At 45.4% G+C, this 14,849-nt stretch overlaps 1 protein-coding gene across 1 annotated transcript; it reads right to left on the bottom strand.

Annotated features, from left to right (window-relative positions):
- Positions 1 to 427: 427 nt before the first annotated feature.
- CRYGN (crystallin gamma N) lies at positions 428 to 14,646 on the bottom strand. The gene is made up of 4 exons (XM_034759353.1): positions 14,529 to 14,646; positions 13,820 to 14,068; positions 10,530 to 10,675; positions 428 to 1,293 (listed from the first exon to the last, which is right to left on the bottom strand). The coding sequence occupies exons 1-4, from the start codon at positions 14,547 to 14,549 to the stop codon at positions 1,158 to 1,160; spliced, it is 552 nt and encodes a 183-aa protein (XP_034615244.1). The 5' UTR covers positions 14,550 to 14,646; the 3' UTR covers positions 428 to 1,157.
- Positions 14,647 to 14,849: the final 203 nt, after the last annotated feature.

Raw genomic sequence — 14,849 nt, forward strand, 5'->3', positions numbered from 1 at the left:
GCTGGCATATGATGGCATATATAACATTAGTGGACGTGCAGGTGAATGAGCCGGTGATGTTGTAGCTGATCTGGTTAGGTCCAGTGATGGTGTTGCTGGTGTAGATATGTGGGCAGAGTTGGCATCGAGGTTTGTTGCATGGGTTGGTTCCTGAGTTAGAGTTGTTATGGTGCGGTGCGTGGTTGCTGGTGAGAATATGCTTAAGGTTGGCAGGTTGTCTGTGGGCGAGGACTGGCCTGCCTCCCAAGGTCTGTGAAAGTGAGGGATCATTGTCCAGGATGGGTTGTAGATCACTGATGATGCGTTGGAGAGGTTTAAGCTGAGGACTGTAGGTGATGGCCAGTGGAGTTCTGTTGGTTTCTCTTCTGGGCCTGTCTTGTAGCAGGAGGCTTCTGGGTACACGTCTGGCTCTGTGGCCCTGTATTGACTCAGGCCTGTGTGCAGTTGCAATGCAGATTGCCATTCTTCCAAAGTGTATCCATGTGCTCCATTATAAATGTGCGATTAATAGAGACTTCTGCTTTTCTCTGAGCTCTTAAAATTGCAGAATTCTTATATATTTCACTCCACTGCAGGCCACTCCACAAGGGCAGAACAGAGATGCACTGCTGAGCGTAGAAGCCCTTTGTAAGTGCCCTCTTGCATCACATCCAGATGCACTCTGGGCCTGCCATCCTTTCCAGTGTCCCTTTGAAGAGACAGCTAAAGTGCTTGGGTCAGCAGACTTTCCAGTGGATTAATGCAAAGACTTGCAGTGAGGAAGCAATGGTTCAGCATTATAGGAATTTTGCCAGTTCCTGTCAGTAACCATCAGACAAATGAGCCTGAACAGCCAATATAATAAACCAATATATACCACAGGGGGAGTGAAAAGGAGAATAAAATTATCCCTTTAAAAACTGGCCAGAAACACTGTAGCTAATATCAAATGCAGTTTACTTCTATGGGAAAAGAGGCACCTGACCTTTCGGGGCGATGTGAATCAAAGTACAATCAGGCCATCTAATCAAGCAAAACATACTTTGTCTCATGTAATGGGGGAAAAATACCTGCAGCCAACAGCAGCTCTTAAGAATTTATTCCACACTTTGAGTGAGCAGGGAGGAAAATTAAACTCTAGTTTGCACCGGGACATTGTTTGTACAAGAATAATTCAGTTAAAAGTAGTTGACGACTCTTCTGAGGGACTGGATATTTGCACTGTCAGCTTGCCACACGTTAAAGCTGTTGTACTCTCCCCTCTCCACAACGTACATACGGCCACGATAGTTGGGTTCCTCATACAGCACCCATCTAAAATAGAGAATGAATGGATTACTCAGGAAAGCATTTATACAGTACAGTAGTAAAAACCATCTTTGGTCCCTTGCTGAATCCTTTTGTCAGATTTCACCCTGGAAGTTAGGGAGCACTGCTTTGCTAAGGGCACAAGACTTTCGGCCCTGGGTCAAATCCCAGTCAATATATTTGTTCAGTTTCAATCTGGACACAGAATGGAAACTGCTCTCCTCTGTGGGGTTAACCTCCTTAGTGCTGCTGGCTCCTTCTCCTTGACTTCTGTGCTCCCTTTTGACTATTCCACAACCATCCTGGACCACTCCATCATATTATTTATTATTTGTGTTACAACAGCATCTAGGAGGGCCGCCGGGGGGGGGGGGGGGGGGAGAGGGGGAGAAGTGGCCCTGACCCCACAGGGGCCCCTCAAGCCCTGGCCAAGAATCCCTTTCCTGCCTAGAGACGCCTTTTTAATTTTTACTCACCTGGTGGCACTCCGGGTCTTCGGCGGCGGGAGATCCTTCACCTCGCTCCAGGACTTCGGCGGCACTTCAGCAGTGGGGAGTCCTTCACCTCGCTTCGGGACTTCGGTGGTGGGGGGTCCTTCAGTGCCACGGAAGACCCGGACCCAGTGAAGGACCCGCCACCAAAGACTCAGAGCGCCACCCGGTGAGTACATGTCCGCTCCCCCGCTTTGCCCCAGGCCCCCTGAATCCTCTGGGCGGCCCTGGCATCTAGAGGTCCCCACTGAGATTAGAGTCCCATCTTGCTGAGTGCTGTCCACACACAGTACGAGACCATCCCTGCCCCCAAACAATCTAAATACACTCCATCTTCCTGAACCCCCTATCTATAAAAGTAAACTTGGTTCCCCATGCCCAGATCTTGTCACTCTCTCTCTGACTGGTGATAACTGATCTTCTCAAAGGCCCTTCTTCTATGGAATTTCACAAGGGTCATTTCTTGGCTGTTTTTTTTTTTTTTTTTTTCCAATTTGAATTTGATATGTTGGAAGGTCTCAAACCAACCTCCTGGTTAAGTTAAGGTAGTGCTGCAGGCTGATAATTTTAATCAAAACAGGGCCCCACAGCTTCTAAACCACATGTTTTGAGCAATGGTTGAATAAATTTATTCTAAATGCAAATCTATTTGATCAATGCAGCACACAGTGATCTCCCATTGGAGAAAAAACATTTATTGGGCCCCACTATTTGACTTTGCTGTTGTATTTGAAATCCTTTCTAATCTGAGTACAGGAAGTATCACAATACTTTGGTCAATTCAAATACTCTGACATAGTCACCATTGGAATTTTAGTGGAGGCTCTGATGTAAATGTGAATTTAAATAAAATCTTCAAAATCATCATCAATTATTAATCGCAAGGCTGTGATCTCAATTTTCACAAATTACTTTTGTGCATTATCCCCAATTTAAAAAAAAAAAACTCCAGCTCTTGAATGCTCTTCTTGCCAAACAAACAATCTCTCGCAATCACTGAACCTTACAAAGGAACAAGACACGTGTCCTATCCGATTATGCCATTTGTGGTACTGGAAGAGAAACGGTGCATGACACTGTGTGTGGAACAGAAAACATCTATTGAAAGCAAAATACCAGATTTCACCCAAAAACTGTCACATTTTCTGCTTGACATGGGGCCTTTGAGGCTGAGATAAGGGGTGGAATGGGACAATCCTAAAAGAATCCCACTCTCAGCTACATGGAAAGGTAAAATATAGAATTTAAAAACCAATTAAATAATTTATTTCCAATATTCTAAGAGCCTATTCCTGGCTTCTGATCCTGAATACTACAGCACAGCTGGAGGAGAGCTTTTTAAAAGGGCCAAACCACCCTCTTTAAAGAGGGTTTTAACAGAAAACCTGCATCCTGAAGCTTTCTTTCCCCGAGCCAGTGAGTGAGCACATGCATTGTCCCCAGTGAGCATTCGCAGGGGATCTCTCGCCAGGTTTGGTGTCTCAGAAGAACAGATCACTGCAGCGCTGGCCAAAGGGGTGATTCGGCAGCATGCCCTGTCAGATTGTTTCAATCATGCGCTGGCATGTGGCATGCCTGCGGCAACCTAAGTTGGTGAGACACAGGCTAATGCAGCCTTCCCCATACTGCATTTGAAACGCCTTTCTTATCTGGTGAAAGGGATAGTTTAGAAAGAATTTCGTCTCTGGGATCCTGGGGCAAGAGGGTGGAAGTTGTGTATTGGATCACACATGTAACTGGCAATCTGAACCATGACCGAAGGTTGTTCTCTTCAGTCAACAACAACAGATTGCCAGTTATGTGTGTGATCGACCCCTGACTGGCTAGATGGGCGACAAAGAATGGATGTAAGTGCATGTGAGTGATCAGTTGGCAAGAGCAAGCAGGACAAATGCCCAGTTTTGCCAAAAATATCAGGAGGTCCGGAGCCAAAATGGGACATATGGTCACCCTAGGCCAGGGGTCCCCAAACTTTTTCGGTCATGCCCCTCCCCCAACCAGGGCTGCACCCCCCCGGGAGATAGGGCCAGGAGCAGGGCAGATTTGGGGAACATAAGAATGGCCATACTGCGTCAGACCAAAGGTCCATCCAACCCAGTATCCTGTCTACCGACAGTGGCCAATGCCAGGTGCCCCAGAGGGAGTGAACCTAACAGGTATGATCAAGTGATCTCTCTCCTGCTATCCATCTGCATCTTCTGACAAACTGAGGCTAGGGACATCATTCCTTACCCATCCTGGCTAATAGCCATTAATGGACTTAACCTCCATGAATTTATCCATTTCTCTTTTAAACCCTGTTATAGTCCTAGCCTTCACAACCTCCGCAGGCAAGGAGTTCCACAGTGACTGTGCGCTGCGTGAAGAAGAACTGCCTTTTATTTGTTTTAAACCTGCTGCCCATTAATTTCATTTGGTGACCCCTAGTTCTTATATTATGGGAACAAGTAAATAACTTTTCCTTATTCACTTTCTCCACACCACTCATGATTTTATATATCTCTATCATATCCCCCTTAGTCTCCTCTTTTCCAAGCTGAAAAGTCCTAGCCTCTTCAATCTCTCCTCATATGGGACCCGTTCCAAACCCATAATCATTTTAGTTGCCCTTTTCTGAACTTTTTTCTAATGCCTGTATATCTTCTAATGCCAGTATTCAAGATTTGGGCGTACCATGGATTTATATAAGGGCAATAAGATATTCTCCATCTTATTCTCTATCCCTTTTTTAATGATTCCTAACATCCTGTTTGCTTTTTTGACTGCCGCTGCATACTTTGTGGAGTGAACTATCCATCATGACTCCAAGATCTCTTTCCTGATTAGTTGCAGCTAAATTAGCCCCCATCATATTGTATGTATAGTTAGGGTTATTTTTTCCAATATGCATTACTTTAAATTTATCCACATTAAATTTCATTTTCCATTTTGTTGCCCAATCACTTAGTAATGTGAGATCTTTTTGAAGTTCTTCACAGTCTGCTTTGGTCTTACCTATCTTGAGCAGTTTAGTATCATCTGCAAACTTTGCCACCTCACTGTTTACCCCATTCTACAGATCATTTATGAATAAGTGGACTAGGATTGGTCCTAGGACTGACCCTTGGGGAACACCACTAGTTACCCCTCTCCATTCTGAGAATTTACCATTTATTTCTACCCTTTGTTCCCTGTCTTTTAACCGGTTCTCAATCCATGAAAGGATCTTCTCTCTTATCCCATGACAACTTAATTTATGTAAGAGCCTTTGGTGAGGGACCTTGTCAAAGGCTTTCTGGAAATCTAAGTATACTATGTCCACTGGATCCCCTTTATCCACATGTTTGTTGACCCCTTCAAAGAACTCTAATAGATTAGTAAGACATGATTTCCCTTTACCGAAACCATGTTGACATTTGCCCAACAAGTTATGTTCTTCTATGTGTCTGACAATTTTATTCTAATTTGCCCAGTATTGACATTAGACTTACCGGTCTGTAATTGCTGGGATCACCTCTAGAGCCCTTTTTAAATATTGGCGTTACATTAGCTAGCTTCCAGTCATTGGGTACAGAAGCCGATTTAAAGGACAGGTTACAAACCATAGTTAATAGTTCCGCAATTTCACATTTGAGTTCTTTCAGAACTCTTGGGTGAATGCCATCTGGTCCTGATGACTTGTTACTGTTAAGTTTATCAATTAATTCCAAAACCTCCTCTAGTGACACTTCAATCTGTGACAATTCCTTAGATTTGTCACCTACAAAGGACAGCTCAGGTTTGGGAATCTCCCTAACATCCTCAGCCACGAAGACTGAAGCAAAGAATTCATTTAGTTTCTCCACAATGACTTCATTGTCTTTAAGTGCTCCTTTTGTATCTTGATCGTCCAGGGGTCCCACTGGTTATTTAGCAGGCTTCCTGCTTCTGATGTACTTAAAAAACATTTTGTTATTATCTTTTGAGTTTTTGGCTAGCTGTTCTTCAAACTCCTTTTTGGTATTTCTTATTACATTTTTACATTTAATTTGGCAGTGTTTATGCTCCTTTCTATTTACCTCACTAGGATTTGACTTCCACTTTTTAAAAGATGCGTTTTTATGTCTCACTGCTTCTTTTACACTGTTAAGCCACAGTGGCTCTTTTTTAGTTCTTTTACTGTGTTATTTAATTTGGGGTATACATTTAAGTTGGGCCTCTATTATGGTGTCTTTGAAAAGTGTCCATGCAGCTTGCAGGGATTTCACTCTAGTCACTGTATCTTTTAATTTCTGTTTAACTAACCTCCTCATTTTTGCATACTTCCCCTTTCTGAAATTAAATGCCACAGTGTTGGGCTGTTGAGGTTTTCTTCCCACCATAGGAATGTTAAATGTTATTATATTATGGTCACTATTTCCAAGCGGCCCTGTTATAGTTACCTCTTGGACCAGATCCTGCGCTCCACTCAGGACTAAATCGAGAATTGCCTCTCCCCTTGTGGGTTCAGGTACCAGCTGCTCCAAGAAGCAGTAATTTAAAGTATCGAGAAATTTTGTGTCTGCATTTCGTCCTGAGGGGCCGGGAGCAGGCCGCAGCTGGGAGCAGTGCCACAGCTGGGACTGGGTGCCAGGCTGGGCCCCACTGCACACCCACTTTGGGGACCACTGCCCTAGGCTGTGGTCAGAGCCACACAGAGAGCCCAGGCAGCTGTGGGGAGCCTTGCACCCTGCACCTGCCTTGAACGGGGGGCTGGGGTGCCTGAGAGCAGTCCCCAGCACATGTCCCTGCCCCCCCAAAATGTGCTGCCCAGGACAGGTGGAGGGTCCAGGTCTCCCTGGGTGGCTCTTACCACAGCCTGGCCTCCGGCCAGGCCAGGAGGCAGGGCCTTGGGAGGAAGGGGAGTAGTAGGGGGCAGGGCTCTGGAGCAGGGAGGGCATGTCGGTAGCCCAAATGTTCTTTGTGCCCAGGGCCCCAATGAATCTTAATCCGCCTCTGATGCCCAGCATCAAAACAATTTGTAGGTGTGAGTTGTGCAATAATCCAGGCCACTCCCCTGCAACACAGACCACCAAATCACATGATGGTCATGGGGCTCCTTTGTCTAACTTCTTTTAGTAAGATCTTCCCCTTCTTTTCACCGATCACGCTCAGTGAAGATGCTTTCTTGGCATGGAAGCATCATGCGTAACCACAGACCCAGCTGTGCCTTGCACAAGCCAAACACTTCCCGTCTCTTAGAGAATTCTGCATCTTTCTGCCTCCCCTCCACACTCCGCCAGCACACACACTTCCAACAAAATGTGTTTGTTGGTAAAAGGAAATGTGGTACATGAAAACAGAAAAATAACCGATGACATAACAAAAACAACAAATGTGTTCCTGAAAAAAAGAGACAATTTTTTTCTCCCTGAAAATGTTAATTCCCCCGAAACAGTGACAAAAGGCAAACTCTGCACAACCCTCACTTTGCAAAAGATTTCAAGGATGTCTGAAAATGTAGGGGAGATAGAAACTGGGCTGATCATAGTTGGCACTGCTACAGTGAAGGATCAAAAGGCAACAGTGAATATAAGCTCAGAAGAGTACTGTGATACAGGGAAATATTATTATTATTATCCTAATTTTAAACACAGGGAGAATGAAGTTCAGAGAGATTATGGCCAACATTGTCAAATATGAGTGACAGAAGTTAGAAACCTACATTCACTAGGCAATGAACTGAGTACTGATTTTTCAAAGTGCTATTGAAGTCAATGGGAGTTGTGGCAGCTCAGTGCCTCTGAAAATCAGGCTTAGTTAGGAACCAAACTTTCAGCACTCGAAAATGTTCACGAGTGACTTGTCCAAGATCAAACAATGGCTCTGCAGCCAAGATCAGAACCCAAGTTTAATGATTTCAGTCCTGTGTCACAAAACCCCCCTTCCTCTGGATAAGCCAAGGAGCAATACCAGGTACACGTGGTTGGGGTGTGCAGGGGGCACTGACTTTCCCCAGAAGGAGAGTCTTGACTCTTGACTAGTCAGAGTTGAGTAAGTGGAACTACATGGCACTATGGGCAGTGGCCTCAACCAAAAGCAGGGTCCCAAGATGTCAGAAGGGAAGATCAGACCCATCTTCCTCCTCTGGTCTAGCTGCCAGAGAGGGGTGGGACTCTGGCATTGAGCTCCTCCCTCCCCTTCTAGTCCCAGTGCTAGAGAGGGAGACAGGCAGGCCCATGAGATTATCAATTTAGATGGGTTGTAGAGCTCCAAAAACAGTGATCCTAGGGGCTGCCTGCTTTGCTTGGTCTTAAAGGCCTGCTCCAAGTGTGTGCCTTTGTCTAAATGGTGGTTTGAACTGGAGCCAGGGTGGCTCTTTATGATTTACAGGGCCCCCAGGCTGCCCAGGTTGGGTATGTGGAAACAGAGCCTTGAGCTGCTCCCTTTTCTGGTCTGTCTGCTATGGGGTTGGAATCAGACTGAGTTGACTCCCCAGTTTTCCCCCATTTTCACCCCAGTGAAAATGTTTCCCTAAACTCTAGTATCTCATAGCTCGAGATGGACCCAACCTGACACACTGGATCTGCATGTGTGCATGTGTAACCCACACACCTCCTGGGTGTGGTGTTCTGTCCCATCTAGTGGCACCGAGACCACTTACAGAGAGAATTAAATGAGTTTGCAACAGGCAGTTGGCTTTTAGCTCATGAGGTAGAGGCTCATGCCCTAAGCTCCAGAGGTCCCAGGTTCGATCCCACCCGCCAACGACCGGTGTCAGTTGGAGTTACACATGGACACACACACACACACCCCTTCAAGGTGTGGGACATCAACGTTTAAATTCAGATTTAATGCTGTAGACTTGGCCCATCTCTAAGTACCTTGAAGCCACGCTGGGGAATCCCACAGGATTTCTAATGGCGAGTGGGAAAGCAGGAACCATCTTCATAAGGAACCTCCTCCCCCTGACAACCTGTAATTAGACAGTGACACACTGTCCAGTAGGCTTCACTCACAAGCACAGCAAGCCACATGTCCCATTCAAGCTTTGCAATGCATTGATTGGTCCCATCACTCTTGGCAACAGTCACAGAGGGAAACAACTCAATTCCAGGACCCTGTATTCTACTAGCAGCAGGAGCAGAGCAGAAAGTCAGTTCCTGGGCTGACTCCTCTTGGGAAGAAGAGAAGAAAGTTTCTATTTGCTCCTCTGACTCTTAGCAATATGCTCATCTTTCTGGGCAGAGACTGCTGTTTCCACACAGCTTTGGTGAAGGCAGGGCCTTTGCCTCCTTCACTCATTTGGTTTCATTCCAGTCCAAGATATTTTGGTTTTATTTCAGTTTGGTCTTGTGTAATGAGTGTAGTGTTCTGAAGGGTGTCAGACCAGCACACCCTGGACACGGACATCCTCTCCATATCCACAAAAAGGTACAGAGCAAAGCAAATCTTCCCCCACAATATCCCACTGACATGGCTTTACCCTGATTTGGACCACCTATAAGGGGAAGAGGGTTGTCCAGTCTCCTTGCCAGCTCACATCTGGCCCAAAGGACTCCAGTTAGTGCTAGCTATGGTGTTGGCTTTGTGATGCAGACACCTAACTACTAGGTAATGGACTGAGGCCACCAGCTCATTTCACATAGGCCACCAAACAACCAGGACACGTAGACACTCACTGCTAACCTGGGCTGGATTCAAACCAGCAACCTCAGGGGTCAAAAGGCTCCATGTCCCAATAGCAAATCCCTAAAGTAGCTAATCCTCCCAGTCCGTGCACTTATTCAATACTGTCAGCTCTCTAGCAAACTCATGAGATAGCAAGCCAGTCAGCCATTTACTGCACCCAATCTACTACATTTTAACTGGTGGTTACCATTGTCTGTCAGAGAAAAATTATTTTCAAGGTAAAGACTCAGATGACTCCTAAACCTTACCAGGAAGAACCGTCACTTCTTATCTGAAGCATTAGCAACCTCTTGTAGATGTCAAGAGTACTCAACTTACATTTAACCCCCTCCCCTCAAGTAAATGTATCGATCAAGATGACCAAACTTCCTCCACCGGTGCAAGCCCTTTCGTAGCCAATGGGAATCTTAGCAACAATTTTAGTGGGATGGCCGCTGCTGCACCCCAGCTCCAAACATGCACTGCCACCCCCAGTCCCAGTCAAGGAAGTTTATTCTTTTGTGACAGAGGTTAAAGAAACTACCAGAGTGCAGTCTGAAGTCAGTACCTGGCCCCCAGGCTTCAGGGCCACCTCGTCTACAGGCAGTGCTTAATTGGTAATGAAGGAGGTGCCAGGGCTCAAGCCATTTTTTTTATAGTCCTAACTGACGCGGCAAGCCCAGAGGCGCTGGGGCTATGAACTGCCAAGCCTAGAAGGCCAGGGCTCAGCGCTGGCACAGATTAAGCACTGCCTAGGGGTCTCTGACCCTCCAGCTCCTGGCAGCATCCCAGCCTCAGCCAGCTCCGCTCCCTCCTTGGAGGGGCAGCCGCAGGATTGCTTCCCTGAACCCCCCTCTTGCTCCAGAACTCACCACAGGAGTTAGCTCCACTCCAGTGTGGCCTTTGCTGCCCAGGGCTCAGCCTGCCACAGTCCCCCTTTATGAACCCAGGTGTAGCCCAGCCCTCTTTAATTAGCTGGATTAGGCTCACCTGCTCCAGTCCGGGGAGCTGGGCTCAGTCTATCCACAGAGACCAACTACCCTGTGACAGAGTGGATTGGGCTTGTGTGGAAAGCGAGCTTCATTGTGTTTCAAGATAGAATGACATAGCAGTTGCATTCCTTTTATGTCCTTTCTTACTTACGCTCCATCTCCGTACACTTTGATGGCATTGACACAGTTCTTGTTCCAGCCCTGCCCTTGGAGGAAAGAGCAATCTTCAGTGAACTCCATGCAGTGACCACTAAAATGGCTCCCATCAAATATCTCCATTCTGTAATGCTCACCATGCTGGGGACAAAGAGATTTGAGTAAACTTAAAAGACAACGCATCAAATTGTTTCCCCTGATTGTAAAAGATAAACAGAAAGCAAGAAGGGTACCTCATCATGGAAATGTGGCAAAAACCCAACAATAACACTGCCCGCCCACAAACACATCCTTACAATACCCACCCAAATACCCACATTAACAGACAAATGTCTCTCACAAACAGCTCACTCACAAAAACACACACACAGAAATTCCTCCCCAAAATATACCTCTACAAACATTCACACACCTGCATAACCACTGTTCACACAGAAACTTATTGCTCATGTTGTACTTACCATACATACCCCCACATCTTTCATCTCTAAATCCCCTCCCCCACCAAACAAGTACACCTCTACCCTGATATAATGCTGTCCTGGGGAGCCAAAAAAAAATCTTACCGCGTTATAGGTGAAACCGCATTATATCGAACTCACTTTGATCCGCCAGAGTGCGCAGCCCTGCCCCCCCGGAGCACTGCTTTCCTGCGTTATATCCGAATTCATGCTATATCGGGTAGCGTTATATCGGGGTAGAGGTGTACTTAAACACTGTTCACAAAGACGCACACCACACAGACACTATAAACATAACCATTTCCCATTCCACATATACACTTAAAAAAACCAAAAATGCCACACACACAAAATATTGGAAATTTGCATGAACAAAAGTATCAGAACATAGTGCAAAAAAATTAATACATCCAAAATACACAGAGGTATTAGAATATTTCCCCAGTTTGCACTTTCCTTCAGTTCCAATCATATCTGTGGTTATTTACACAAGATGTTGTGCCTTTCTTTAAAAAGAAAAGGAAAATATCTTCCCAGAGTCCTAGCTATGAAAGCCTTCAAGGGTTGAGGTAAATACCTTTGGGGGAATTTTGCTGTCTTCTCCATAGGTATTTGTGATGGAGTTAATCGAAAGAATTTTTCATATAAATTGCATTACGCATGAAAAAGCTACATTGTAGTGCCAAAAATCCCATAGCATTCTCCAGCAGTGGGATCTCAGATACCATTCCTGACCAAACATTCTTCAGTGTAACTGTTGCCTGAATTGTTGAAATATTTTAAAACTCTCACGTGTATAAGAGCGATGGAGCACAGGCCTGAGGGGAAGAAAAGCATTCATGGCTACTGGCCCACAGAGTCTCAGTGGGTCTCCATGGAACTGGAAACAAGGTTCTGTGTGGTACCCTTGATACAAGCTCATAATTCCCTCTCTGGATTCTGTATTAAACATTGGAAACCATCCCCTGCACAATAGACTTATAACTCTGCCATCGCTGCACTGGGCATGCCGTGGGAGTCTCATTGAAATGCTCATATAAAGACAACCTTTCCCCTTGCTGAATGAAAAGGCCTGATTCCAACATGAGCCGAGAGAGAGAGAGAGAGTCTACTACCCCAAAGATCTACATTTACCTCCCCTCAGGCCAGGTTAAGGGAGTGATGCATCTCATCCTGGCTGATGTGAGGTCACTCACCCAGCAAAGTTAGTATATCAGCAACAGGCCCCAGTGTGTGCCAGCCAAGAAGAAAAAAGCCATTAATACTATGGAGGGGTGGCAGGGGTTAACCAGTGGAGCACCAAGCATAGGGCTACAGCCAATCTTTGACTTGTACAACACACATGCTTGAATGGGGGTGACACCACACACCCTTCATTTTTCTCATGTGGTGTATCAATTGCCTCCCAGCCCCAATCAACACATCCTTGGCAGAGTTCTAAGAGCAGCCCTGTGCAGGATCCTCCAACCACATACACCAACCAGAGCTGCATGGGACAGACCGCAGTATTGGCTTGGTACAGCTCCCACCGATACCTTCTCATGGCAGTTTAAAATGTAAGAAAAGGTCCCCTTCAGCAGCTTGGCTCATTGGCTGACAAATCCTTATGGGTTAGTGAGACACCAGATTTATTTAATGGAGAACAGGGCCCTCAGTAGACCTAGTCCAAAGAGGCACCTGTTGATGTACAGCCTCATTTTAGTTTGCAGGGTACTGTTCAGACAGCTTTCAGGACTTCCAATATGAGCTGCCTGTATAAGAGTAATGAGCAGATTCCTAAATTGGAGAAGATGCTCTAGAGTCTAGAGAAGTATGTGTGGTCTTATATGCATCTCCTGTGGAGTTTTAGTCCTTGTGCAATATATATCCACACACACACACACACACACACACACACACACACACACACACACACATATATATATTCTTTTAGGCTAAGTTTTACACAAAACCGAAGAAAGCTACAACCCAATGGGACTTGGTGGCTGTATCAACCTGTAAGTGACCATAACCTGTGAATAATTTTCTTTAATCATTCTCCCACCAGTAGCAGGTGATGTTGGGATCAAATGGAAAGCTCAAACCAGGTTCAATTTTTTTCTCCCAATTAAATTTCCTCCACAGAGTGGTAAAGGGGGTGTGTGTGTGTGTGTGTGTGTGTGTGTGTGTGTGTGTGTGTGAGAGAGAGAGAGAGAGAGAGAGCGCGAGAGAGAGATATGGGCCATATTTGGTATTAATTCAGGGGTGCTCAGAGTTTGAAACACAGGAAATAATGTGGGTGACTTTGCCAGGAGCCTGAGAGCTGTCCCACAGCAACATTCTCCTCTCTGGTTTGCACAGCAGATTGTGATTCCCATGGCCTGTCCTCCCTATATACACACACAGATTGCTAGTGGGCATCATCAAGAGCTCTGCACACACAGAGAGAGCAGAATATCAGAGTAGAGCCCTGCCTTGTGCACAGAACTTTGCTATTCATTTGCATGTAAATATTTCATAATATTTAACATTACAAATAAATGCACGTGATGCTGTAGGAGCATTGCCCTCACATATAAAAAACACAGATTTTCCCCTTGTCCTGAAAACATGGGAAATTGTTATGCTATTTTGTGGCCTATGAAGACTGTTCATAGAGGGTCTGCTTTCCCCAGAATGCTGTTTACTTCCTAACTGTGTATTATTCCTATAAAGCTCGTTTTCTCAGATATTTATTTAGACTCCAGCTAATATGGCAGTTAAAGGCACAAATGCGGCCCACTCAACCAGATATTTCAGCTACAAAAACAAACCTCTTGGAAACTAACTGAAAGTTGTCACTAACCATTCCGACAGGCCTGCAGGAGCCCATGTGATCATTATAGCCATTCCAACGGTAGAAGTCAGGGTATTCCCCATGCTCCAAAACGTACTGCTGTCCTCGGAAGTCTGGGTGATCAAAACAGATCCAAGCTCCACTCTGTACACAGATAGAGTTCACTCGGTTCATGAAACCTCTGTCCTGGAAGTTATCACAGTTCCCACAGACCTCCAGCTTCCTGCCTGTGAAGTATTTGCCCTCATAGAAAGTGATCTGAAATGAGGAGGGAGAGGATGCTGTATTGTGGCACATGCAAACACAGTCTGCCTGTCTGTACTATGCATTGTTATTCTGGCAGACATAGTGGTTCTTTAATTCTGTGTCCAACCAGCGGAGAACTAAATTGTCACTGGCGTATTTGTTTTAATGAGAATTGTAACACAGGCCAAGTTTACAACACTGCATGTGGCTTTATATCACCTCTCTCTTGTTCTTTTGTAAATATAAATGTTTGAACAGGAAGCACAGCTATCAAAGTACACCCCATTCTAGTTGCTCCTTTCCCCTCCTTAACAACTTTGCTTCCACTTCTCCACATTCATTACTAGCATTATCACCACATGAGCTCACTCTGCCTTAACCTAACCTAGGAAAATTCCTACTATCTCAGCCTAGAGAGAACTCTGGCTCTTTGGCCTGAGCTGAGGACCAAGCAGTTGTTTTTTTTACTTACTTTTCCCGAATACTGAGACATTTTCTGCTGGATGCAAACCAAAGCCAAAGCAGACGCCAAACCAAAAATGTGATCTACAGAAATGTTGGATACCCCGCTATATACCAGCGAGGAGAGACAAGGCTGGTATCACGAGACCTGCGTAACAATACAGCAGGAATAGGAGGCTTTAAAAAATCATGCTTAGTAGGCAGAACTTCCACTGTCGGGCCCTGCTGAGTCCAGAGTTTCGATTTAGTGCGTATGATTTAACAAAAGATTTGTTCGGCAGGGATTTGACTGATTAGTGTTGCACATGTAGCGTTCCTTTTAGAGGACTTT

This window comes from Trachemys scripta, chromosome 2, assembly GCF_013100865.1.
Source record: "Trachemys scripta elegans isolate TJP31775 chromosome 2, CAS_Tse_1.0, whole genome shotgun sequence".
Classification (NCBI taxonomy): domain Eukaryota; kingdom Metazoa; phylum Chordata; order Testudines; family Emydidae; genus Trachemys; species Trachemys scripta.